Source organism: Bos taurus, chromosome 10, assembly GCF_002263795.3.
Source record: "Bos taurus isolate L1 Dominette 01449 registration number 42190680 breed Hereford chromosome 10, ARS-UCD2.0, whole genome shotgun sequence".
Lineage (NCBI taxonomy): Eukaryota > Metazoa > Chordata > Mammalia > Artiodactyla > Bovidae > Bos > Bos taurus.
This window is the reverse complement of record NC_037337.1, coordinates 28,382,619-28,410,416: the sequence shown is the minus strand read 5'-3', so window position 1 is coordinate 28,410,416 and position 27,798 is coordinate 28,382,619. Positions and strand designations below refer to the sequence as shown.

General features: G+C 42.3%; 3 protein-coding genes and 1 long non-coding RNA gene across 11 annotated transcripts in view; 1 reads left to right on the top strand and 3 right to left on the bottom strand.

Moving 5' to 3' along the window:
• The window catches only part of KATNBL1 (katanin regulatory subunit B1 like 1), a 45,460-nt gene extending 41,133 nt beyond the window's left edge, over nt 1-4,327 (bottom strand). Inside the window, exon 1 of the mRNA NM_001199064.3 lies at nt 4,178-4,327. The gene's annotated coding sequence lies outside the window, so the exon portion shown is untranslated. The remainder of the gene's footprint in view (nt 1-4,177) is intronic.
• Nucleotides 4,328-14,546: 10,219 nt separating this feature from the next.
• LOC104973107 (uncharacterized) lies at nt 14,547-18,499 on the bottom strand. Its single transcript, XR_009496163.1, has 3 exons — nt 16,603-18,499; nt 16,019-16,173; nt 14,547-15,762 (listed from the first exon to the last, which is right to left on the bottom strand). It is a non-coding gene; the product is annotated as an uncharacterized lncRNA (long non-coding RNA).
• Nucleotides 18,500-18,570: 71 nt separating this feature from the next.
• On the top strand, nt 18,571-23,116 carry EMC4 (ER membrane protein complex subunit 4). Of its 2 annotated transcripts, NM_001034547.1 has the most exon segments (5): nt 18,571-18,748; nt 19,070-19,184; nt 20,834-20,987; nt 21,309-21,469; nt 21,714-22,081. In NM_001034547.1, coding segments are annotated over 5 exon segments (552 nt in total). In that variant the 5' UTR covers nt 18,571-18,662; the 3' UTR covers nt 21,750-22,081.
• The window catches only part of SLC12A6 (solute carrier family 12 member 6), an 85,072-nt gene continuing 79,199 nt past the window's right edge, over nt 21,926-27,798 (bottom strand). For 4 of the 7 annotated variants that reach the window (XM_059890422.1, XM_059890423.1, XM_059890424.1 and 1 more), the window contains 5 exons: nt 27,529-27,660; nt 26,821-26,928; nt 26,441-26,625; nt 25,894-26,051; nt 21,926-24,994 (listed from right to left, as the gene is read on the bottom strand). In XM_059890422.1, the coding sequence (XP_059746405.1) occupies nt 24,879-24,994; nt 25,894-26,051; nt 26,441-26,625; nt 26,821-26,928; nt 27,529-27,660 (699 nt within the window). In that variant the 3' untranslated portion in view covers nt 21,926-24,878. The remainder of the gene's footprint in view (nt 24,995-25,893; nt 26,052-26,440; nt 26,626-26,820; nt 26,929-27,528; nt 27,661-27,798) is intronic. The other 3 variants (XM_005211495.5, XM_005211497.5, NM_001193116.1) reach the window with 2 other exon arrangements.

Below are 27,798 nucleotides of genomic sequence, written 5' to 3'. Positions count from 1 at the left end.
AATGTAATATTGACCGATATGATGTACTGAGGCATCTCACCAGTGGACAAGACTTTCTAAAAATAATTCCTCCTCCTCTGGGAGAATTACATTTCGCCTCTTACTTATAAATTTTGGCAATCTATACATTTAAAAAAACCCAAACTAGTCATTTAATCTTTCAAAGTAAAGATTCATGATCAACAAACTTAAGCCTTACTTAGTATTCTAAAAAGAAAACGTATTTTTGAAATGGCAAAGGAAATGGTAACCCACTCCAGTAGTCTTGCCTGGAAAATTCCAGGGACAGAGGAGCCTGGTGGGCTCTATGGGGTCACACAGAATCAGACATGACTGAAGCAACTTAGCAGCAGCAGCAGAAAGAAAAACTTGCTAAGAAAGAACTGAAAAATAAGCTTAGTACAAAAAAAAAAAGTTACAAAAAAAAGAGGAAGATTACTAATTATAGGAGTTATAGGAAAAATGAAAGCTGATAAGCATCAAGGATCCTCATTAAAATCTCATTATGTGTCTCTGTAAATAGCAGTTTATATACCTAAGATGCAAAGTATTATGAGAAGCCCAGTTTTTAGATTTTTTTTAATGTGAACAATTTTTTGAAGTCTTTATTTGATTTCTTACAACACTGCCTCTGCTTCAAGGGATTTTTTGTTTTTGTTGTTGTTTAGCTGCAAGGCATGTGGGATCTTAACTCCCCAACCAAGGATCAAACCTGCATCCCCTGCATTAGAAAGTGAAGTCTTAACCACTGGACTGCCACGTAGTCCCAAGAAGCTTGGTTTATTTTAGTAGCTGCACCATTATTTTAGCTTCCCAAACTTAAAATCTTGGAGCTATCATAAACTTTTACCTCTACTGTTTCCTATAGTTAATCAGTCATCATGATCTAATATGTCGTCCTTCAAAATGTCCACAAGGGCTTCTCTTGTGGCTCAGCTGGTAAAGAATCCTCCTGCAATGCAGGAGACCTAAATTCAATCCCCAGGTTGGGAAGATCCCCTGGAGAAGGAAAAGGCTATCCACTCCAGTATTCTGGACTGGAGAGTTCCATGGACTGTACTCCATGGGGTTGCGAAGAGTTGGACACGACTGAGCGACTTTCACTCAAAATGCTCTTTTGCATACAAAGCAAATATTTCCAACTTCAAAACAACACACACACACAAAAGCCTGACCATTAAAAAAGAACATTTTTCAAAGAATGAGAAATATTCATGATCTGCTGAGTCAAAAAAAAAAAAAAATCCCCACAAGAAGAAAAGTGCATAATCCTAGATTTATAAAGGAAAACAGCAATCATCATTTAAAAAAATTTGAAAAAAACCACCACAAGAAAATGTTAACAGTTGGTCTTTCTGCTTGGGGGATTTTCTAAGTGGCTTTCCCTCTTTTCACACTTTATTTGCATTTCCTAAATTTCCTACCATGAACATACATTACTTTCAAACTTAGGAAAAATATTATTTAAATCATAGTCTCATTTCACCACCTGTGCTTTCTTAAGGCATGCTCAGTCGTTTTCTGACTCTTTGCAACCCCATGAATGTAGCCCACCAGGCTCCTCCGTCCATGGGATTTGCCAGGCAAGAATACTGGAGTGGGCTGCTATTTCTCCATCCTCACTGCTCCTATCCTAACTCCTTACAGCCTCTCCTTCCCCCAAGACTCTAACAACAGTTGTCTTCTTGAGGTACCTGAAGCAGCTTCTCCCTAACTTTAATATTGCTTGTACTCCTGCTCTGAAAATTCATCATTCATACTTATCTAAAGCACATGGAAGCAGAGGCTAGCCATGTAAACAAAGCTTTAAAGAGGGTTTCTCAACCTCATCAGCACTGACATTCGGGGTAACTAGTTTTCATGTCCTGCTGCAGGATGTTCAGCAGCATTCCTGGCCTCTATCCACTAGATGCCAGTAGCTCCCCACCCCCCAAGTTGCAACACTGCCAAATGCCCCCGACGGGCAAAACTGCCAGCAGCTGAGAATCACCATTTAAAAGCTTGTAAACTCCTAGTATCATCTCTCTCTCCTTATATTTACGTCAGACCTAAACTTCTGTGGCGTATGGGTCTTATATAACACTCCTGGCACTCTTCTGCCATAATCTTCTTCTCCTCAGTAGGAACTTTCCAAAGAGACCAGACTTACTGTTCCCTAGAAAAATAATTTTCACTCCCAATTCCAAATCTTTGAACACACTGCTTCCCCACTAAAATTCCCCATTCATATTATTCAAGGTCCTACATCCAATCTTCAGTTTGGGTTCTCTGCAGAAGCCTTACTGATCTGAGTCCAGTTCACCACATACCCACAGCATTCATGAAGAAAATCTCATGTATCTTTTTTTTTTTGGTGGTGGTTGTTAATTTTATATTCCAAACTAGACTAACTTCCCTCAGGTTTTGCTGCCCTGGCACATTTCTTTTGTATAACTAATTGGGCCTAACAGTGCTTGGTAACTGATGAATGAAATTTAAATTCTCAGCTGTAAATAAGCGTAAACGGTTATTTCTTCTGAAATGATTTTGCTTTTGAATCCTATTTCTTGTCATGGGGGCTTCCCTGGTGGCTCAGAAGGTAAAGCATCTGCCTGCAATGTGGGAGACCTGGGTTCGATCCCTGGGTGGGCAAGATCCCCTGGGGAAGGAAATGGCAACCCACTCCAGTACTCTTGTCTGGAAAATTCTGTGGATGGAGGAGCATGGTAGGCTACAGTCCATGGGGTCGGACATGAGTGAGCAACTTCACTTTCTTGTCATGGAGTTATTATTTAAGCTAATTCAGTAAGTTTTCAGAAACAAACATTAATGTACAATGGTATATTTTAAGGAATACATAGGTTTCAAACTCTACACTTATAGGAAATGATAAACGAATTAAAACTATAAACTACAACACAAACTTAAACTTTATACATTCTATTTATCTTAAAATAGCCAATGGATTTTTTGCTTAATGCACAAAAATTAAGCATGTCCACGGAAGAACTTGATTTAACAGCATGTGCATGTACACCAGCGCACCTCACAGGTCTATTAGCTCGCCAGTTGAGAGAAGTAAATGAAATGAAACTGCTTTGTAAACTAGGAAGAACCACATGTAAAGGAGGCAGCAGAGGAATATAGCTAAAAGAGCAGAGCCGATGTGCTTGGGTCCCAATCATATTAGCTGTGTAATCCTGTACAAGTCACTTTTAACTTCTCTGTGCCTCAGTCCCCTCCTTGTCAAAATGATAATAAGTCTGCCCAAAGCAAAGTTCTCAAAACAGTGCTTGGCACACAGAAAGCACAAAATAACTATTAACCAGTGTTATTATTATAACGCTAATTATTGGCCAAGTTAAAGCCTCAATGTATAAACTGATTCTAGTCTGAAGTTGTTTTAAAAAAAAATACACAACGAAATAAACTATAGAAACTGAAGCTATTAGGTAGACTAGTTTCTCATAATTTTTGCCAAGTGCTAAACTGGTGATTGTTACAGACCTAATTTGTTACAATCCTTTTTTTTTTTTTTAAGATCTCAAAGAAACTGACATAGACACCTCTGTTTTCAAGGAATTTTACGAGCCACAAGAAAACAAATCAGCTCTTTGTTTTCTCCATACTTAAGCCAATTTAAGAGCGTGGTAAAAGCCTAGGTACAGTTACAGAACAACTTTTCAGAAAATACAATGAGGTTTTTAAAGTTACAATCAGCAATTCTTATGCAGTTATGTCAAGTTTTTGTCCTGCTGAACAAAAGGTTATGTGTCAGGGAAGCAAGGACCCGGCAGAAAATAAGGAAATGCCACTGCCCGGCCTAGGCGGCTCTTGGGAAAACCTGTCCTCAAACACAGTGCCTCAGACGCCGGCGTCCTTCCCCCTTCGCGGGATGCACACGTCGGCTCCACCCGAAGATAAATAAGTGACAGCAGGTTCCGTCCACGCCTCTCCCGGCCCAGACCTCTCGCGCCCACCCGAGTGGTCTCCATACCTGCCGCCCCGACCCTCCTCGCCCTAGTAGCGTTGGGGGCTCCAGCGGACACCGCCGCCTCCCCGCCCCGACTCCCGACCCCGGCAGCGTCACGCGGGCCAGGCCGAGGAGAGGCCGCCGCGGGGCCTGCAGGTGGGCCCAGGGCGCGGTCAGGCCCGGCCCCGCTGGCGCGAGGCAGACGCAGGCCCGCTCGTCACTTACCGGCGCCTCATGGTACCGCGGCGCCTCCGCCCAGTCCAGGCGCTGACCGACTGCGCCCGGCAGCCCAGACTATCCCTCGGCTCCCCGGCCGAGATCCAGGAACGGCCATTCAAACGCCGCCGCGCGCGCGGCCCGCCGGGATAGCTCCCCCTAGGACTTCTTGGAGGCTCCGCCCAATGCTGGCTCCGCCTCTTTCAGGTGGCTCAGGGTTGGAGGGAGGGGGAAGACAACGTGTGGCCACAGTGCCCCCTGGCGGCCACAGGTACGCAGTATGTAGTCGTGCTATGTATGATGTGGCAAGTAATACCGCTCTAGGAACTGAGTTGTAGAAGTCAAAGAATGACCCCGCGCTAGTGACAGTCTAGTGGATGAAACCGTGCTTTAAGTGTTGGACCAGAAGGAGCAAACAATCTGCTATAAAACTGTGGTGCAGGGAGAGATTTATTCACTCACGCTCATTTAAGTGCTCCAAGGCAAAATTTTTGAAAGGGCAGACTGGAACTCTGCGACCTTTGGGAAATCATATAAACGCCCTTAAGCTTTGGTTTCCCCATCTATGAAATGGGGTTATTAATGGTATGTGCCTCATAGTTCTGAGGATTACATGAGTTAACACATATAAAATTCTTAGAGGACTGTATCTGGCACATAGTAGTATCAGTCACTCAGTTGTGTTTGACTCTTTGTGACCCCATGGTCTGTAGCCTGCCAGGCTCCTTTGTTGACGTTTGGCAGCCATGTGGCTGCCAAACAAATACAAATGGCAGCTCCTGCTCCATTCTCCAGGCAAGAATGCTGGAGTGGGTAGCCATTCACTTCTCCAGGAGATCTTCCTGACCCAGGGATAGAACCCAGGTCACCTGAGTTGGAGGAGGATTCTTTACTGTCTGAGCCACCAGGAAAGTCCAGCACATAGTAAGCACTATATAATTGTTAGCTCTTATTTTTTACTTCCTAATACTTGCTAGACTCTTTTCTGGACTCTTAAGAACACCACAAATATGCATGATGTAGACCCTGTCCCCAGGAAGCAGGCTCAGTTTCTTTACCCAGTTTAGGGTGAGGAACACTGAGATGAGGTTAGGGTTGGGTCTGTCCCTGAGGTGATTTTTAATTATCGAGGGTAATTCTCTTCATTGTAGTGGAGACAGAGTCAGTCTTCAAAAGTAAGCTACTGATCGAAGTTAACCAAATTGTGATGGGAGCAAGTTTATCTTTGATGGGCCTCTCATCCCTTGCAGAAGCCACCCAAGTAGTGCATTTCACGAAACAGTTGTTCACTGTAAGATCCCACCCCAAAAAGACTTCACATCACTGCTTTTTGCACTCCATTAAGAGCTCCCCAAGGCTGCTTAAGGAACAGGTTGCCTAATTTGGGTTCAACAATATTTCTGAAGGCCCACCATTGTGCCAGGATGCAATCTACCGACAGATAGCTTGGAGGAGCTCACAGTGGCTTGGATAAATAGGGAAGGAGATCATTCCAATACACTGTGGTGAATGCAATGATAAAAGGTTTATCCTAGATGCTCTGCAAGTTCAGAGCAATGTGAGGCCTGGCCGAAAAATTAATCAGAGCTAAAATATAATTTTATGATAATAACAATGTATTTTTTCTATCTAGTAATAAGGTCCTTACTAAATACAAAAAAAAAAAAAAAGTAATGGTAAAAATTTCAGGCACTACTTTAGGTTGATGGGAGAAATATTGTTAGGGTATGTTTTGCATAAGCAGTCTTGGAGAGCTTCTCAAATCGAACCAAGCACAGGCAGGCACATGCCTCTGCATGGGGCACCACTTGTTAACAGGTGGGAGGGCTGAGAGAGTCCAGCAGGTTGAGTGAGGGAGGGAGCAGAAGCTCTGGGTTCTAGGGCTGTGTAGCATAGAACATTCCCAGAGTAGGACTTACACTAAGTGGGTGTGCCATTTGAAAGAAAATAAACTCATACATGGGTGAAGTCACTTTCTCTCAAGCTATTTCTTCATCGCCATTATCACAAACAGGAATTTCTTGACCCACTACACAAAGGCAGTGTGCTGGGCCCTCCCCAGGAGAGGGTGAAAAGAGTGTAAGGCATAGTTCTTACCCTCAAGGAAGGCTGGGTGATGAGGTAAGACAACTAACGGAGTCCCGGGACTCAGGGAATCTGCGGTGTTGACACAGAAGGATTTCGTCTCAAACAAGGCCTCAGGTTGTCCAAAGGCCAGAAGAGAACCTTGATATTCTCATTTCTAAAACGTCTTAGGACAAGAGTTTCAGGTAGGTTTGTCTCCAGACTCGGGTTCCAGGGTTTAGAGACATCTGGCCCACATGGCTGCCAAACCTCAACATAGCTTAAGGTGAAAAGAAATAAATTTGCCTTCCTATTGCTTTTTTGGAAATATATACCATTTTAGTGACGAAAATGCAGGTCAGTTTTCTTCACTGATACTTTTCAGTCAATAAAGTTGCATTTTCCCCCCCTTGGAACTCAATCAAGACTTTTTAATGGATTAAAAAAAAGTGCATTCCACACATATTTTTATTATCCCTGCACCACCAGACCTTATGCATAGAAATGTAGTTCTCAGAGAGCCCTCAGCAGTCTCAGAGAGTTCACCCCTCTAGCCATTCCCCCAGGCCTTCCTTCTAACTGCCTTAAATATTCCTTCCATTTGAGTGATCAGGCAGCCAAGTTAGCCTCTCTGCCCTACATCTCCCTCTTACAGGGATATGGACATCTTTCAGGAACGGTGTGTAGAACTCTGGCTCTAAACACCCATGTAAGAAAAGAACTCTCATGCCATGCTGTAAGAGTGCTTCTGAGTGGAGAGTCAGGGGAGAGATCATGTAGGAAGGTTGGAGTTGAGAGGATTTTAATAGTGGGAGAAATACAAAACAAATTCCAGGACTGCTCTCTGTCCCGATTTGAGTCCGGTGGAAAGAGCTCTAGCTAGTGGCAGGAGCAGAGACTGTCACCTGACGGGTTGTGGAGATCTGGAATGATCAAGCGAAGGTGTTTGGGATGGAAAAACATTATTAGAAACCAGTAAAAGTCTATTACTTATGGACAAGCACTGTTTCTATTTGAACATATGTTTTTTTCAGATGTTTTACTATGCACTTATAACTATATTTAAGAACAGAAATGAGATCATATCCTACTTACCACTTTGAAAGCTGCTTTTTTATGATATCATATTTTGTAGATCAATCCATACAAAATCAATTGAAGGGCCAATTTGTATAAATGCACATAATAATAAAAATGGCAGTTGAACCTTAAAAAGGCATAGGCATTGAGCAGGGAAGTGACAGAGTTACATCAATACTTTGGAAGGATTAATCTATCATCAGGATGCAAGGTGGCTAGTGAGAGGAGGAAGGGAGGACGGAACTTTAGGTATGAAGCACGATCGTTCAGGTCAGAGGTTCAGGGAACCTGAGCATTTACTATGGTGATGCCATTCTTACCCCTCCAGAATGATGCTGGGCCTGGTAGAAGACCGAGCGTGAAGAGATGTAAAACACAGCAATAGCTCATCCTTTCCATGGCTAGCTACATCCACTGCTCAGCCTCAGAGCCCCTGGAAAATTCCAGGCAGCTGGCTTTGGCAAAGTGAGAAGTCGGTCCCTTTTATTCTGCTCCTCCCTTCCCCACCTTCCTGTGCAGACTGTGAAAGGAAAGAATGGCAGTAGGGAAAGTTTCAGATAAGGCAGTGCCACTGGAAATGAGCAAGTGCACTCCTAGTTTGCAAGGTTCACAGTCCTTTCAAATACCACCATAGTACACATGCCCTTCTCGGTGGCAGAAGCAGCAATTTCCTGGATTTTGTTTGAGAGGGTGGAGGGTGGGGACAGCTGAATGGGAGCAGATCCTCCTGTTAAAGCAGTTTGTTTTGGATGCAGCTGTTCCCCTTTGACAGCTGGAAAGCAGATGATGATATTTGTTATAGATTTTTCAAATCCGAAGCCCAAGAGACCATTTCCCTCCTCCCCCATAGATTTCCTGCAGTTAGGTACACTGTCACCAAGTGAAAGAAGGTAGGGCAGCCTGTTAGAGTGGAAGGAATGCTAGCTTTGGAGCAAGGTTCATCTCTCGCAGAAGCCTAGATCACCGCCTTTGGGCCCTTCCACGCCACTTTTACCTCAATTGCACAATCTCAGGGGATGCTGGGGAATAGGGCAACCTATGTAAAACACTCCAATAGTACATACCACAGTGACTCTCTCTGATGTTACCTTTTCAGTGATTTTTCTAAGAGAAGAATACAATTTGGTTGACTGCTCCCTTGGAAAGCCAGACTTGTAATCAGACCAGCTCCAGGCGGGGGACTAGTGCTGGGGAGACAGACTCACTGTGGTGCTGACGGCCTGGTAATCAGTACAGAGTATCTCAAAGCGGTGACCATTCGCAAAACAAGTCCAGTCATGCAGTTGCTTAGAGGGTTCTTCACAAACGCATAGTGGAGAGGGGTTCAAAGGCAAGGTACAGGCAAAAAGGAAAGGAAATGGCAGGACAAGGAGCATCAGAAGCAGGATAATAACTTTGGGAAGGGTACTTGAAAGAGCAAACAGCCTCAAGAGGTCCACAAACGTCTGCAGCCTCAAGAGACTGGAGCTGCAGAAAGACCATGAAAACTGAAGTCTGCTTCCTAGAGCTGGACACAAGGCCAAACCACTTTGGCAGTAACAAAATTGAGTCTGAACAGAAACTGGCTATGCAATATTAAATATGTTCTTTGGAACACCTGTTCTGCAAGATGTCGCTAGATTGAAAATAAAGAGAGGGAAGAAGAAAAAAAGGTTTCCTTGGCCACAGAAGTTTGGTAACTGTTGGATAAAACAAATATTTCTTTACTGTAGTATACCACTTCTCAAAGTCTTTAAAATACTAACATTAACTGTGACTCTTAAAGAAAGACAGGGAATTCTCTGGTGGTCCAATGGTTAGGACTCTACACTTTCACTGCCAATGGCCCAGGTTCAACTCCTGGTAGGGGAACTAACATCCTGCAAGCCTTGAGGAGTGATAGATAGATAGACAGATAGACAGACAGATAGCTAGATACAGGTGTGCAAGCATGCTCAGTCACTTCAGTCATGTCTGACTCTCTGTGACCCTGTGGACTGTAGCCCACCAGGCTCATCTGTCCATGGGATTCTCCAGGCAATAATCCTGGAGTGGGTTGCCATGCCCTCCTCCAGGGGATCTTCCTGTCCCAGGGATCAAACCCATGTCTCCCGTGTCTCCTGCATTGCAGGCAGATTCTTTACCTACTGAGCTACCTGTGCAGCCCAAAGTTACCTCAACTCTGAATCCTTCAAAGAGGAGAACACAAATATTCTACAGCGTTATTCTCATCTACAAAGGGTAGCAGGACTAGTCCCAGTCCTGGGAAATGGAGCGTGGCTCCAGTTGCAGGCTGGGTGGACAGGATTGTGGAAATGGGGCAGGGAGAAAGTGCAGTGTGGTAGCGTCGCATGATCTCAGCCAAGGCTGGATAAAAGCAACAGAACCTGAACATCTGTCAGAGGTATCAGAGAATTAAACACAAAAACCTGAAAGATTTAGCCATATTTTTTCCTTTGCCTGTCCTTTGCCTTTTATAAAAATAAAAATATGGCCCTTCATGGAATAGCATGTTATAAAATATATGTTAAATAAGTCAAAATATAAATTTAAAAAGTCTGAGAGAGTCTAAATCAAACTGTCCATGAAAATTGTTATCACTTTTTTGCATGGTAGGATTTATTACCTTTTTTACTTATTTGTATTTTCCATTTTGTACAATAAATGTCTTTTTTAAAAAAATAATTGTTTAAAAGTAACTTTACTGGGACTTCCCTGATGGTCCAGTGGTTAAGAATCTGTCTTGCAACGTAGGGAATGTAGGTTCGATCCCGGGTCAGGGCACTGTGATCCCACATGCCACAAAGCAACTAAGGCTACATGCTTCGCCTACTGAGCCTCGCCACAACGAGTCCATGTGATGCAATGAGAGATCCTGCCCGACGCAATGAAGATCCTCTGTGCTGAGACTAAGACCCAACACAGCCAGATACACAATAAATACATATTTTTTAAAATACAGAAATTAAAAAAAAAACACTTTGCTAATTTATAGCAATCAGGAAATTAAAACTGTGCAAGATTTTTAAAGTTTAGGATTTGATTTGGAGCTTTGGGAAATATTATTTTAGTATTTGTGATTATTTCTCACTTGAGCTAACCCTGGTTAGCTTAATTCATTTGAATGGAACCCCTTTCTGAAGGAAACTTGTATTAGTTTCTAGGACCACGGTAACAAAGTACCAGAAACCTGAGTGGCTCAAAACAGAAATACAATCTCTCACAATTCCGGAGGCTGGAAAACCAAAATCAAGGTGTTGGCAGGGCCATGATCTTTCTGCAGGCTCTACACAACAATCTTTCTTCCTTGCTTCTTCCTAGCTTCTGATGGCTGGGGCAATCATTGACTTGTAGCTTCATTACTCCAGTCTCCCTCCATTGTCACATGGACTTCCACCCTGTGCATATATCTGTGTGCCCTCTCTTCTTATAAGGACATCAGTTATTGGATTTAGAACCCACCCTAATCCAGTATGACCTCATCTTAACTAATTACATCTGCCAAGTTCCTATTTCCAATTAAGGTCACATTCTGAGGTTCCAGGTGGATGTGAATTTGGAGGGGACACTATATGCTGCTGCTGCTGCTAAGTTGCTTCAGTAGTGTCCGACTCTGTGCGACCCCATAGATGGCAGCCCATCAGGCTTCCCCATCCCTGGGATTCTCCAGGCAAGAACACTGGAGTGGGTTGCCATTTCCTTCTCCAATGCATGAAAGTGAAAAGTGAAAGTGAAGTCGCTCAGCCGTGTCCGACTCTTAGCAACCCCATGGACTGCAGCCCACCAGGCCTGTCTGTCCATGGGATTTTCCAAGCAAGAGTACTGGAGTGGGGTGCCATTGCCTTCTCCGGGACACTATATAACTCACTACAAAACTACAGATAATTTAGTCCACAAACTCTTGAAAATACAAATTAGCACATCTTGGAGGGCCTATTTGAATCTATTAATATTGTAACTGTAACCTCTGTGGCAGGTGACCTTAATTGTATGAATCTCCTACAGAACTATGTTGACAAAGTACCCAGGGATATTTTCATAGCAACCTTTTTTTTTCTCCCATAACAGTGACAAATGGGAATAACCTAAATGCTCATTGATTAGGGGCTGGTTAAATTATCATACATTTATGCCATGTATACTCTCTAGCCTTTAAAAAGAACAAGGTAGACTTGAGTGACAGACATGAAAGATACTCAATATGGATTAGAAGGAAATGGCAACCCACTCCAGTGTTCTTGCCTGGAGAACCCCGTGGACAGAGGAGCCTGATGGGCTGCTGTCCATGGGGTTGCACAGAGTCAGACATGACTGAAGCGACTTAGCATGCATGCATGCGTTGGAGAAGGAAATGGCAACCCACTCCAGTATTCTTGCCTGGAGAATCCCAGGGACGGAGGAGCCCGGTGGGCTGCAGTCTATGGGGTCACACAGAGTCGGACACGACTGAAGCGACTTAGCAGCAGCAGCAGCAATATGGATTAAGTGGAAAAAAAAATCAGTAGACAGTGTATGTTTTCATTTATGTAATAAACTCCTACAAATTAAACAATCCTACATTTATTTTATGTTTTAAGGGATGACTTTATCTTTCAAAAGCACTCAATAAGCACTAAAAGGTATTTATTATTCTCCTTCAATTCTTCTGAATCCCACTTCACCCTTTTATTAGTCTGCCTGGGCTACTATAACAAAATACCACAGAATGTATGGCTTTGACAACAGAAATTTATTTTCTCACAGTTCTGGAGGCTGGGAAGTCCAAGATCAAGATGCCGGCTGATTCAGTTCCTGGTGAGCATTCCCATTCTGGCTTGTAGAAAGGCACCTTCTCACTGCGTCCTCACATGGCAGACTGAGAGAGCAAGCTCTGTGGTGTGTCTTCTTCAGTTCAGTTCAGTCACTCAGTCGTGTCCGACTCTTTGCGATCCCATGAATTGCAGCACACCAGGCCTCCCTGTCCATCACCAACTCCCGGAGTTCACCCAAACTCACGTCTATCGAGTCAGTGATGCCATCCAGCCATCTCATCCTCTGTCATCCCCTTCTCCTCCTGACCCCAATTCCTCCCAGCATCAGAGTCTTTTCCAATGAGTCAACTCTTCGCATGAGGTGGCCAAAGTACTGGAGTTTCAGCTTCAGCATCAGTCCTTCCAATGAACACCCAGGGCTGATCTCCTTTAGGATGGACTGGTTGGATCTCCTTGCAATCCAAGGGACTCTCAAGAGTCTTCTCCAACACCACAGTTCAAAAGCATCAATTCTTTGACGCTCAGCTTTCTTCATAGTCCAACTCTCACATCCATACATGACTACTGGAAAAACCATAGCCTTGACTAGATGGACCTTTGTTAGCAAAGTAATGTCTCTGCTTTTGAATATGCTATCTAGGTTGGTCATAACTTTCCTTCCCAGACACTAATCCCAGTGTGACAGCCTTACCTTCATGACCTCATCTAACCCTGATTGCCTGTCCCCACAAAAGCCCCAGGTGGTGCTAGAGGTAAAGAACCTGCCTGCCAACACACAGAGAGACATAAGGGTTCGATCCCTGGGTCCGGAAGATCCCCTGGAAGAGGGCACAGCAACCCACTCCAGTATTCTTGCCTGGAGAATCCCATGGACAGAGGACAGTGGTGGCCTACAGTCTATAGGGTAGCAAAGAGTCAGACATAACTGAAGCGACTTAGCGCACACACACACACAAAAGCCCCACTTCAAATAAATACATTGGGAGTTAGGGCTTTGACATATGAATTTTGGGAGGACACAATCACTCAGTCCATAACAATTCTCCTTATAAAAAACTCAGGCTATAAAACAATGCTTTACAATGGAACCAATTGAAGCTTTCTAAAAATTAGCACATAAGAAAAAATGCCCCAAAGGACCTGGATTGGTCATTCAGATCCTGGATGTAGACTTCAGTATTCTTAGATTCCAGTATTCTGTGTAGTGGGATGTAGCTTACCCCACTCCCAACATACCTGAAATTGATCACCAGATGAATCCAGAGTAACCAAGCTTGAAGAAACATGTTACACCATCAGAGATGTATCATTATGACTCACACAACGGTTGTCATCCTTATTCTTTAATGGATCTGTGGGAATGGCAATTCTCCCAGCTTCCTAAGCAAGTGCTGGAGGGAAGTGCTATAATGGGAACCTGTTAAAATGTGAATTTCACAACCGTCCTCTTGAAATGAGAAAGGTAGTTGATAATGAAGAATGGTATTACTAGCCAGCCTCTTCTCCCAGCACCATATTATTTCATGTCACTGCTGCCAGGGGCATTTCATGACACGAAATGGCCATGAACCAGAAACAGAAAAAATTGTAATCTGCATAGAAACGATGCAGAAACCGAATCTGAACTAACAACGTAGGATCTTAACCCCCAAAATATATATATATATTTTTTCTGATAAAGGGGTTTGAAAATGCAAACAGACAAATGGATCAAAAAATTTTCACCCTGTTAAAACCCTATTACTGCCATGGAAACAACTGTACCATGAATGGTATAATAGTAAGGTGTTCCTTTTCACAAGACAGTAATGATAGTAGAGTTAAATAACAAATAACTAGAGATTGCAATAGAAGCCCATTTTACTGAAGCTGCTAAAAGGCTTAGGAGCTTTTTTTAAAACACTGGGGGAACTGGTTGAACCAGTGAGGCTAGCCGAATAGAATTATAATAGAGACGCTGTAAAATGGCATAGACCAAAAACTTCAGAGGTAGCTGTAAAACTTTTTCCTTTAGAGGGATGCATTCTCACAAATCTGGTTGTATGAACAGAAAATTTCTTTGTTCGTTTCAATCCAAATGCAGATGCTCTGAAGAAAATGGCATGAAGTATTAGAAACAGTCAGCTGCTTAGACCCTTAAAGGGCTTCCCTTGTGGCTCAGCTGGTAAAGAATCCACCTGCAATGTGGGAGACCTGGGTTCGATCCCTGAGTTGGGAAGATCCCCTGGAGAAGGGAAAGGTTACCCACTCCTATATACTGGCCTGGAGATGGACTGTATGGTCCATGGGGTCGCAAAGAATCAGACACGACTCAGTGACTTTCACTTCACTAGACCCTTCAGGAAGTGTTTGGGGATGAGAGGGGAAGACACAAACACAAATGCCAAAACTGGACAGTGGCACAAACTGTAAAAGCAAACGAGGCAACTCATGTGACCTGTGGAATCACGGTTTGCCTTCTCATAGTTTCTTTAATTAAAATAACATTTACTCAAAGCCACAAAGTAAGGGAAGTTTAATATTTATTTTTACAATTTCAGTATTCCTATTATTTTCTAATTCAAGTTTCTCCCAGTGGGGAGGAATACAAGGAGGCTCTCAAAAACTAATGATTGCTTAAACTACTCTGTGTAAATTCAAACCTTGTCATTTTAGAGTAATGAAACACTCTTAGGTCAGTGGTTCTGAATCCTTGCTGCAAAGTACAATCACCAGGAGAGCCACACAAAAAACACTGATGCATTTGATCCCCGCTAAGCAGATGAAGTAAAATCTCTAGGTGTGGCCAAGGCATCAGTATTTTTTAAGGGCTCTCAAGGTGAATCTCCGAATCATTCTGCTTTTAGGTTTAAAATCATGTCATGTTATCAGTTCAGTCGCTCAGTCGTGTCCAACTCTTTGCAACCCCATGAATTGCAGCACGCCAGGCCTCCCAGTCCATCACCAACTCCCGGAGTTCACTCAGACTCACGTCCATCGAGTCAGTGATCCTATCCAGCCATCTCATCCTCTGTTGTCCCCTTCTTCTCCTGCCCCCAATCCCTCCCAGCATCAGAGTCTTTTCCAATGAGTCAACTCTTCGCATGAGGTGGCCAAAGTACTGGAGTTTCAGCTTCAGCATCATTCCTTCCAAAGAGCACCCAGGGCTGATCTCCTTCAGAATGGACTGGGTGGATCTCCTTGCAGTCCAAGGGACTCTCAAGAGTCTTCTCCAACACCACAGTTCCAAAGCATCAATTCTTTGGCTCTCAGCCTTCTTCACAGTCCAACTCTCACATCTATACATGACCACAGGGAAAACCATAGCCTTGACTAGACGAACCTTTGTTGGCAAAGTAATGTCTCTGCTTTTCAATATGCTATCTAGGTTGGTCATAACTTTCCTTCCAAGGAGTAAGCATCTTTTAATTTCATGGCTGCAGTCACCATCTGCAGGGATTTTGGAACCCCCAAAAATAAAGTCTGACACTGTTTCCACTGTTTCCCCATCTATTTCTCATGAAGTGATGGGACCAGATGCCATGATCTTCGTTTTCTGAATGTTGAGCTTTAAGCCAACTTTTTCACTCTCCACTTTCACTTTCATCAAGAGGCTTTTTAGTTCTTCACTTTCTGCCATAAGGGTGGTGTCATCTGCATATCTGAGGTTATTGATATTTCTCCTGGCAATCTTGATTCCAGCTTGTGTTTCTTCCAGCCCAGCGTTTCTCATGATGTACTCTGCATATAAGTTAAATAAGCAGGGTGACATAATTAATAACATTTATTTTTTTCTAAATCCAAAAGTGGTAGCTGCATAATGCAGAGTATTAGGAAAAGTATGGAAAGTACAATTTAAAAAAATGATATGAAATCCCACTATTCCTTTATATGTTTACAATGTCTATTTTCTTTGAATATGCCATATATGAAATAATAATATGCAAAAAACTAAAAGTTACCATTAGAAGTAATCTAGTATAAGTCAATCACTTACTTTATACATGAAGAAATGAAGGCCAACAGACTTCCTTCCTCTCAGGAGTTCATTTGGAGTCAGGATTAGAATATAGGTTTCCCTTTACTTTTCTTGCAAAACACATTTTTGTGCAAAAACTTCGATCCACACAAGTTTCATTCCAATCTGAAACTCTATTTACATAAAGAATCTATTATTTTTCATGATATTCTAACAATTTAAGAATATCAGTCAGATCGTTAAAAGAGTGACTTCGCCTTTCTCTTGAATTCGAGCACATAGGTAGCCCCCTGTGTTCTACAGGACACTGATTCCATTGGAAACTAACACATGTAATGAAAAAAAAGACAGATTTCTCGTTCAGGCAGATTGGAAAACAAAATGAAAAGGAGTTTCTTTACTGCATCACTTCTTGTGGTTTTAGTGTTATACTAATAGCACTGAGAATCTGTGGGATGTATGTGCAGAATACAATATCGAATTTATTTGACCTTGGAACCTTTTCTGAGTTCAATCTCAATAGCTTCATGTTCTTTGGAACACATTTCAGCAAATAACACTGTGAGATTCCTAGAATAAAGGAATAAATAAATCTGTAGTACCTTATTAGGGGCTTCCCAAGTGGTTCAGTGGTAAATAATCCACCTTCCAGGGCAGCAGATGCAGGTTTGATTCCTGGATCAAGAAAATCCCCTGGAGGAAGAAACGGCAACCCACTCCAGTATTCTTGACTGGAAAAATCCCATGGACAGAGGAGCCTGGTGGGCTACAGTCCATGAGGTCACAAAGAGTTGAATAAGACTTAGCCACTAAGCATGAACATGAGCACTCTAAAAAATTTTATACCAAGCAGAGGAGTACTTTAAAAGGGAAGGAGTATATGACTTGAAGGACAATGGCAGCAATATTGGTTATAAAAGGGGAAAAAAAACAGTAAACAAATACCTGGTAATAGGTTTAATTATGATATGCTGCTGCTAAGTCACTTCAGTCGTGTCCGACTCTGTGCGACCCTATAGACTGCAGCCCACCAGGCTCCCCAGTCCCTGGGATTCTCCAGGCAAGAACACTGGAGTGGGTTGCCATTCCCTTCTCCAATGCATGAAAGTGAAAAGTGAAAGTGAAGTCGCTCAGTTGTGTCCCACTCTTCGCGACCCCATGGACTGCAGCCTACCGGGCTCCTCCATCCATGGGATTTTCCAGGCAAGAGTACTGGAGTGGGGTGCCATTGCCTTCTCCCTAATTATGATATAGGCATATAATTAAATATAAAACCCAATCACTAGGAAGAATGTTGGAGATTAGTGATGTTAAAAAAACAGGACTTCCCTGCTGGTCCAGTGGTTAGGAGTCAAACTGCTAGTTGGGGTTGGGGGGACACAGATTCCATCCCTGATTAGAGAAGATCTCACATGCCAAGGAGCAACGAGGCCCCTGCACAACTACTGAGCACATTCCCAGCAGCTACTGAAGACAGCTGGGCCCTAGAGTTCCTCCTGCACAAGAGAAGCCACTGCAGTGAGAAGCCAGAGCACTATCCCTGTTCCTCATAACAGAAAGCCCACATGCAGCAACAAAGACCTAGCACAGGCAAAAATAAAATTTAAAATAAAAAACATGGAATGCATTTGTGGCAAGCACTCCGTTTAAACTCAGAACAAGCCTTGAAAGCAGGTACGCATGAAAAGGTTTGAAAACAAAGAATCTGACTTGCCCCAAAGTCACACAGTTAAGTAGGGAAGCCAGGACTCAAAGGGAAACTGAATCCCGAGCCCAAGAGTCTTAAAACGCCCACAGGCCTCCCAGGTTTTGTGCAGGGCAGGGATAGAACTATCTACGACGCATTGTTACTGTGAGAATTAAAGAATATAATAAACACAAAGCTCCTGGAATACGGTGGACATTCAACACTCAGAAGCCACTAAATAACTCGCTCAAAGTCACACAATGTGTGGCTTCACCACGCATATAAACAGTTTATATGGATACAAACAGAGATTTGAACTTGTGTTCCCAAGAAGGCGTAAAAGTTGCAGAAGCCCTTGCCTTCAATGCTTCCCTGGTAGCTCAGCTAGTAAAGTATCTGCCTGCGATGCAAGAGACCCCGGTTCGATTCCTGGGTCGGGAAGATCCGCTGGAGAACGGCTAGGCTACCCACCCCACTATTCTTGGGCTTCCCTGGTTACTCAGCTGGTAAAGAATCCGCCCACAATGCGGGAGACCTGAGTTCCATCCCTGGGTTGGGAAGCATTCCCTGGAGAAAGTAAAGGCTACCCAGTCCAGTATTCTGGCCTGGAGAATTCAATAGGTCGCAAAGGGTTGGACACGACTGAGCGACTTTCACTTCACTTTCTTGGCTTCAACCTCTAACGCAGAGTCAGTATAGACTTTCCTCTGTCCCATAAACTGCACCTCAGAGGTCCAGGAACACCCAACACCTAAAAGTTCTCTTCGGAGAGAAAAGAAAGCGCAACAGTCCCTTTAGCACCAAGCTCAAGCACAAATTGGCCACGGGACAATTTCCGGGGCGGAAGTGACGTCTATAGTTGCGCGCCGGAAATGGACTTACAGAGCGAGCCCAAGAAGTCGCCGAGGTCTTTGGGCTTGGGATCCGGCTACGCTTTGGTCCAGAGCTTTGCCGCATTGGTAGGCGGCTGTCGCCATGACTGCCCAAGGGAGCCTGGTGGCTAACCGAGGCCGGCGCTTCAAGTGGGCGATTGAGCTGAGCGGACCTGGAGGAGGCAGCAGGTGAAGTGCTGGGCAAAGCTCGATATCAGAGCTTTCACTGTAGAACTACCCCAAAGGAATAGGACCTGAGCCCTCAGGTACAACTCTCTTAAAAAGACGACTTCTGGGGAGCTGATGGCTTCTCTGCCGTGGAGATTTCTGTGTCCAAAGGATGCTTATTTCATCCTTCCCCGTAGGCCAGGATCTGACGAAACCACGGGAGGGCTTGGTCTAATATAGGTAGATGCATCTGAGGATCTTTATTCCTATGATGAGAACAGGAAATGCGGGATATGAAGTGTGGGAGGCTACAGCCTTAGTTTTTTTTGGTTTGGTCTGTAGGGGCCGAAGTGACCGGGGCGGTGGCCAGGGAGACTCGCTGTACCCAGTTGGTTACTTGGACAAGCAAGTGCCTGATACCAGCGTTCAAGAGACAGATCGGATCCTAGTGGAGAAGGTACAGAGGTATAGATGTAACCATAGTCCTTGAGCCAGTTCTGAGCTACACACCTACCTCTTCTTCCAGGCAGCACATGGATATCTTACTGAAGATGGCCCTTATCCCGAATATTTGGTAGCTAAACTGCTTAAGTGTTACATTAGTTGACCGTATCAGCTCCAAAAGTGCTAATTGGGAAAATAAAAGACGGTTGAACATAAGGTATAATAAAAGTAGGTTGAAAATTATCTATAGGGGCAGCGCATTCCAGTTGAAGTCCCTTTTCTACTCTGATACCCTTATACCACTCATCCAATCTGTCAGAGTAGGCTGTTGGTTCAAATAGATTGAAAATCTTATTTCTTTTTGCTTTAATCGATCATCCTGGTCTAAGTCATTCCATCTCCTACCACTTTGCCTTTTGTTCACTCCTGTCCCCAGAATGACCTCCTTGGTGCTTCTTAAATATGCCAGGCAACCTATTTCAGGCTTTTTGTACTTGTTCTTCCCTTTTCCCCCAGATTCCTTTATGACTTGCTGTCTCATCTCCTTTATGTTTCTCAGATGTTACTTTTGTGGTGAAGTCTACCCTCATGCCATTCCCTGTCTTATTTTCTTATATTTCTCCATATCATTCATATATTTTATTATCTCTTTTTTTCCCATTGTTGTAAGCTCTATGAGAGCAAGATGTTTGTCTCCCAAGTGCCTGCAACAGTGCCTGGCACTTTTTTCCCTCTCAGCCTTAATACTGCTTTTCAAAAAACCCCTTTGGCTTTCTTGATGTTGAGCAAATTTCATTAGTTTCTGCTCTCATTTTGATTTCCTTCCTTTCCATTTCCTTGGGTCTCTAATTTTTTATTCTTCGATTTCTTGAAATGCTTAGATACTACTTTTAGTCTTCTAATATGTATTTAAAGGTGTAAATTTCTCAAAGCTCTGGGTCTTACAGTTTTGATATATGGTATTTTTGTTATCAGTTAATACTTATTTTTCCATTGACATTTCTACTTTGATTAGTGGATCATTTAGAGCACATTTGTTCATTCTAAGACATAGGAAAAAATTTCTAGTTATCTTTTTGTTACTGATTTCTAGCTCAATTACATTATAACCAAATAATATGCTTTGTATGATTTGAGAGTTACTGACATGTTCTCCATGGCTCAGTTGTCAGTTTTTGTAGATGTCCCATCTGTGTTTGAAAAGAATGTAAATTCTGTATGTTAGGTGGTGTTGTATGTCAGTTGGGTTAATAATGTCATTCACATCTTACATATCTTGATTTGTCTGTTCTATTAGTAAATGTGGTGTGCTGATATACCATTATGTGGATTTTATCTAGTTCTTCAGTTGTAGATGGGACAATGATAGGTGCAGAAGTATAAGAACAAAAGTAGGGAAGTCTCTTCTTTACCTAAAGTCATGGGGGAAAAATGGTATCTGGAAAACCCATAGGGAAACACATAAAATAGTGAAGAAGCCTTATTTCAGTAGACGAGCAAGGTTCCTGTGGCAAAGTTGAGAGAATGGCAGAGGTGGTGGAATTGAGGAGTTAGCTGAGAAGCACAGAACTGGGAATTGTGTTCATTTGACTTTAACGTCAGTGATATGATAAATGTGGAACTAAGGATAGTAATCAGTGGTTAAAACTGTGTTTGTTTTAGCGCTGCTGGGACATTGCCTTGGGTCCCCTGAAACAGATTCCTATGAACCTCTTCATCATGTACATGGCAGGCAATACTATCTCCATCTTCCCTACTATGATGGTGTGTATGATGGCTTGGCGACCCATTCAGGCACTTATGGCCATTTCAGCCAGTAAGTATTTTTTTTTGCCAGTAAATATTCTTGAAATAATAATCCACCCTAACTGAGCTTTCAGAATCACAGGCAAACTCTTTGGCAAAACCCACTGTAAATCTTTGGCACAGCTTGCTCTTGGCTAGTTGCAGTGCAGGGTGGTGATGGCAGTGGTGGTGGCATGAGGGGAAAATGGTGCTTGTGGGTTTTTGTTCACCTTTAATGGTTCTATTGCTATCTTAGTATGGGGCTGTTTGTATTATTTATATTAATATATGGCCTGATTCATACTGAAGAAAAAGTTGTTTTGGTTTTTGACACTTTCTGTTACCCCAACAGCTTTCAAGATGCTAGAAAGTTCAAGCCAGAAGTTTCTTCAGGGTTTGGTGTATCTCATTGGGAACCTTATGGGTTTGGCATTGGCTGTTTATAAGTGCCAGTCAATGGGACTGTTGCCTACACATGCATCAGACTGGTTAGCCTTCATTGAACCCCCTGAGGTAAGGCAAAAGGAAAGTTAAATTTGGAGCAGCTCTAATGTACAGTAAATAGCTGACCCATTTGATGGTGGGGGATCACAGTTGGTATTAGAGCTCATTTCTTAAATAAGATCCATTAGGAATTTGAGAGTTGTTATTCTTAAAAGATAAAGTAAAATAGAGCTTGTGATTAAAGTAGTAAGTACTCAATTTAGGAAGTTATTTCAACACTCACCATTAACCTATTTACTTTTTCGTTTCTCAGAGGATGGAGTTCAGTGGAGGAGGACTGCTTTTGTGAACTTAAGAAAGAAGCACCTGGTACCTATATATCTGGATTCTTTATGCCCAGTGGCTCCTTCTCAGCTTATTAACCCTTAACATTATCTCCTGCTGAAAAGAACCAAAAGCTCTTTTTTCCATGGTGAAAGACAATGTATGTATCACTACAAACACACAAAAACTATACCACAACTCTTGACTGAAAATAAGGTAGAAAACTTTATTTATGTTTCCAGTATAGAGCAAAACAACAAATAAAACCATGACTATGTAAACAAAAGAATGGTTGTTGTTAAATCAAGAACCACAGCAGCATCTCCTTTTAATAAATTAAATGGTTGAGAACAATACTAAAAAAAAAGTTGCACAAGTTTTTCTTAAATCTATTCTTCTTAATATTTCACTTCTATTTAACACAAGCTGGGACATAAAAATTCCGTTGGAGATACTTGTGGAAGATGTGAATTCAGATTGTACATGATGAAAAGAAAAATAAACCAGACCAAAAAAGCGCATAAAATGCTTACAGTGTAATAACTACTTTAATATCCACAAAAATGGATTTTTAACACGTTTGGGGGAGTAAGGATTGGCAGGATTGCTGGGGCAACAGGAATCGGAGGCAACGGAAGATATAAAGTGGTGATGTTCCCCGCCGAGAGGAATTGGGAACCTGTCAAACAGATGCTGCGATTCAAACTTCAGTTTTAAGATAGCTATGCAACACAGAGGGCCAGCAATTAGAAAATGAATATTGTCATAACCTGCCCTGGTAAAGTCACAGCTAAGACTTAAAAGCTGGATCTCATTCAAAAAGCAGGAAGATGTCTTTCCTTTTTCTTTCTGCTTAAAACACATAGCCCCCTCCCCTAAGATGCATTCTCTTGTCAAGTTTTCAGTATTGCTTTATTTGCAGTGATTAAGAGACAAGACGCTTTGCAGACAACATAAGTGACTTGTAGACATGAAATGCTCTAGACAGAGATGAGTTTAAATCTGGCCCAAGAACCGCCTCCCCATGTAACAGTGATTGTTTTAGGGGCGCAGTAGGGGCTATATTAGCAGCCACTAATTCCATTATCCCTTTAAAGGATTCTTACAGAGCTCCAGCCACAAAAGGCTCTTCTAAAAACTAACCTTATTTTCTGCCCACGTTTTTTCTATATGGAAAAGAATACATATACATGTATCACTTTGGCCAGAGGGTGTAAATATAAAGGAATTCCTGGGCAAGCTGACTTTAGAGCATGGGTCATTAATAGCTTGGGTCCTCGGGGGCTTGTTCTGCTACTGCCGGACTCAACTTAGCAATGGAGTGTTGCAATGGAAGTTGTAAACAATGCTTCTACCCTCTGCAGGAAGCAGCAGGAAAAAAAAAAAACAAAACTTACAACATGCTACCTGACTAAGCTTGGAGATTTAAAGAAGAGGAAAGGGAATAAATTAAAATAACTCAAATTTCTTAAGTCATATTGAAGGGTTTTTCTCCTCTGTCCATAAGGGTAAAAATAGTCTGCAGACTATGGAGCAAAGCAGCTTGCTCCATGTCCTACTGGTAATCAAAGACTGGCACTATTTATCATTCATAAAATGAATTTCAAAAGCAGCCATGAATACAGGCAAGATAGTTTCTTGAAATACCCTATCTATCCTGTAAAATAAATGAAGACTTCACATAAAATTACCACTCAGCCACACAGGGTAGCTTACCTATGCTTCAAAGTCAGATGTTTTGTGATCATTAAGTTAGCAAATTAGTGAAGTTTGCACAAGTATTTTCTTGACACATTTTGAGTTTTCTGAAAACAAAACATAGCAAAATTGGATAATTTTTTAGTTCAGATCCAAGTTTCTGCAGTCAGAATAAGGAATTGAAAAAAAAAAAAAAGCTCATACTTTGAGCACTGAGGCGCATGCCTCAGGTCTTCACTATGGCTTTGGGAGTAAGTCCACAGGTTTCTTAAAGAAGTTTCTTGAATCAGGCCATTGCCAGTTACACCACTTCAGTGAAGCAGGTAAGAAGAATAGCAGCAGCTCAGTAACTTTGGCACTATGGAAGGAGTATGGCTCTAAACTTCAAATTCCACTGCTGGATTCCCCCTTTGAAGGACAGTCCAAAGGTTTAGGGAAGGATTTTTGCCAGTCTTCCTAGCGTTTGTTACTATGATTTTTGATCTGTGCCTATAATCCAGAGGACATAAAAGGGAGAAGGAAAGGAGAATCTGTTGGTCAATATGCATTATCATCTATATTTCCTGGATAACAGCTTATGTATTTTGCCTATATCACATAGGTAACTACAGACTGTATTTATCCAGATCTTGATAGATAACTTTTGGAGTTCCCTTTGTTTGTCCATTTGAAAAGAACCTGAAAGAATTTTTACTCAGCCTTCTAAAGAACAATTTCCATGGTAACAGTGCCTGTATTACAATCCTAACCACAGAATGGGTTTTGAAAAACAGCCGAAATATATAATATAGTATGTGTACCTAAACATATTTTGGGGGAATCTTGTTTCGGAGGAAGTAGAGGCTGCAGTTTCATGTTTCAGTTTTTACATATTAGTACCCTAATATAAAATTAAGAGTCCCAGAGAGCAGTGGATACACTGATGAAAATTTTCATCTTGGCCTGCCAGTTACCTACACAAAGATGTAAGACCCCCATGTACTTGGCCATGAATTCCTTAGTATGATGAGGCTGTCTCTGGCTGTTACCCCTATGGTGCCATCTTGAATCATGACTTCTAAGACTCATCTTTAATTTCAGATGTGTACTTGTGTATTTGCCTTTTGACTTCAGTTGACTTTCTAGCATCTCTTTTACCAATTTATTTTATTGGTTTAGTTTGTTCATCCTAAATTGCCTTCATCTGGAACAGGCATGGCTTGCAGGCCTTGAGCAGTGTTCTGATGTTGAGGGAAGATCTACTTCTTTAAGGACAGCAGGTCATATGGTAGCGAAGAACAGATCGGTTTGTACTTTCTTGCACAAGGACTTGAGGCTCAGCTCATTAAGAGTTCAGTGTGATGTATACAGAATGCAGGTCTCTAGTTGATGGGAGTGGTAATGAAGAGCTGGCACTTCCATGGAGGATAGAATCCTTTTCAGAAGGTGAGGCCAAGCAGAGCCATTCAGGAGTAGATTATGAATAAATGGTGATCACTTCACTGCCACCACCTCGGACAAGAAGGACTCGCTCTAGTCCTTCAGTGAGTACTTCCAGGAACTCCATGTCTTCAGAAATTGTCAAGGAGACAACTAAGTAGGAAAAGAGCATTCTTACAACCTGGCATCATGATAATCTGAGTTTATCTGACTACAAAGCTGAAAAATCAACAGGCTTAATTATTATATAGTCAGAACTGGAGAAGTCTGAACTCTGGATTCAATTCAGTTCTGTGAAGTAATCTGGGGATCTAGTCTCTTGGCATAAATAATATTAATGCAAAACTATTTCCCACTGGTTAGACTTTTCTAACTTATTTTAAAATGGGGGAAACCCACAAGTAATGTGTTACCAGTACACAGTAAATAAGCCAAAAAGTAGAAAAAGCCACAACAGGGTAGACTGTAAGATTCCAAGACAGAATCCAAGTAATTTCCAAGTGCAGCCCCTAGAGTTACATTTTTTCCCTGCCACTTCTTTTTTCTGTTTCACTGAAATACAGAGGATTTACTCTTTGTTTGCTTTTAACCTCTTTTCCTTAATGGTACTTGTAGAAATGGACCAGTCTTTGCTATTTCAGTGCTGAAGGGGCCCATAAAAACAGTCCTGGAATTAGAGTATGAGGACGAACCCTTGTCTTTTCCCCTCAGTTAGAGGAAGTTCCCCTTTAACTTCCTCCAAGAGAGACTTTGTGAAGTGGGAAGAGCCTGGAAAGGGGAAAGGATATGGTGTTCCATCTCTAGGATGATCAGAAATGGTTCTATATACTGAACATTAAAAGTCATTGTGCAGATATACCACCTAAAAAATCTGTTTAGGGTTTTGAGAGAATATTACATCCAACTCCCCCAAAGAAGCATAGTATCACTACTTAGTAAGGATCCTTGCCTGAGACTTTTAACAGTCTTCCCTTCTCAAGAGGGGAAGTCATAGACAGTGACCTTTATAGTTACTCAGTGTCTCATCTAAAACACATTTAGATTTTCCCTACCAGCAATTCTGTCAGAAAGGATACAGTTTTCGTCACCCTCAGGGTTTCGGGGTGGCCCTGGCATATTCAACAAAACCAGCTTTGCTTCATGGGACTTGTTAACTATAACCTCATTGAGCTTCACTGCTGTATGCATCCGCCTCACATTGGACTGGTCCCTGGAAGGGGAGGGCGAGGGGTTAGAAACAGAAGTGGGTTATGGCAAAGAGAAAACTAAGGCATATCGTCAACTCTAAAAAACTTGAGATATTAAGAGGTTTTTTGCTGAGAGTATGAGTAATATAATGAACAAATGATTGCCTTAAAATATTGATATCATGGGTTTTCTCATTCTGTGTGTGCTTGTTTTATACCAGGAACACAGTATGGGCAGGAAGAAAGATGGTTTGTGTACAGTATTAATTGGTGGCTGGTATGCATAGGCCAATAACAGAAAGATGGCTGGCTCTGGGTGAAATGAAGACTAGATTCCATCCTGTGTACCCAGGCAAAGTCGCATCTGTGGCACTAACGGGAATACTACGTTAGGTTTGAGTTGGAAACTTACGGACGCATGTTAAGCAGGTCCTGGAACCCTTCCATTGACTTGGCCTTTTGTCCCCGAGACGCCATATACTTGTCTTTCGTCCACGTCATGTGCACCTTCTCCTGATAAGTCTCTGTCTCGTCATCCTCGTCAGAGCCGATGCTGGTCAGTCGTAGCATTGAGTTCCGATCTTTCACCAGCTGTGCCTGGGGGAGGCCCAACACAACTATGATACTATACCTGTTTTCTCTCATGCATCATCTTTAATTATTTTAAAATGTGGCTACTGTAGAGTAACTAATAAAGCAAGTAAGGAAGAATCTGTCATGCTGTGAGAATACCATCATCCCTCTCAGTGAAAGACCTCCCAGGCCAGGATGAGGCCGACGTGGCAGCCTCACCTCTCGGTCTCGCTCCGTCTTGGACAGGCGCATGTGCCGCAGCATCTGTGACCTCTGCTCCATCATCAGGGTGCGCTCGTAAGTGTATGCGGATATGTCACTGTCATGCTGCCATACAGACCACACAGATAAGCACAATAAGCTTCAAGGAATGAGCAATAAGCACAAAGGAACAAGAAACACATACTTTCACTTCCACTCACTAAACAAGAGCAACTATCACCGTATCAACCTAGTTTTCAGTTTTTGTTCAGTCATTGAGCTACGTAAAACAATGCTGTGGCCTGTAGATCAAATCCAGAGCTCTGACTCTTTCCCACAATCTAACCATTACATATGTGTTTCCTTGAAACACAAAACACAAAATCCTGTTATTTTAATACTGCCAGGTTATTAAAAAAAAAAAAACCTATGTGTGACTTTAGCTTGAATATATGAATAGAAACTTAATGAAACTGTATTAAGACAAGAATCTGGCAGAAATAGAAGGACTATAATAAACAAGAAAGCAAAACTAAAAATCGCCACCAAATACACACCACATATGCACTACACTTATCTAAATCAATATACTGGAGTCTTGTTGGAACTAAGGGATTAATCCACATTTGCAGCGGAAGAAATTCCCAGACTAGAAGAGATTCTAGAATGACAGGGTGGGACATGGGGGAAGGGTAGCTTCTCTGATCTCAAACTCAGCTTCCTCACCATCTCTACCACTTCCACCTCTGCCTCAATGCGAAGGTGATACAAGAAGGTGGCCAGGTCCTTCTTCATCTGAATACTGTTGTCTTCTAGCTGGGCTACTGTGAAGATCCGTATGCTGCATTTTCGCCACACCTGAGAAAGTACCATATATACATGGGAAATTAAATGCAAAGAAGCAGAAAAAGAGTTACTCAGATGGCATTTTTGCCTAGAACAACCTTGAATAGTATCAAGGTATTTGTTCCTAGCTTCTTACTTGCTCTATTATTG

Bases quoted from the DNA above. Each gene is read 5' to 3' on its own strand.
- EMC4 (XM_024997564.2), top strand. From the start codon at position 20,876: ATGAACCTCTTCATCATGTACATGGCAGGCAATACTATCTCCATCTTC. The intron at 20,988-21,308 runs GTAAGTATTTTT...TTACCCCAACAG, and splicing joins ACTTATGGCCATTTCAGCCA to CTTTCAAGATGCTAGAAAGT. The intron at 21,470-21,713 runs GTAAGGCAAAAG...TTCGTTTCTCAG, and splicing joins CCTTCATTGAACCCCCTGAG to AGGATGGAGTTCAGTGGAGG.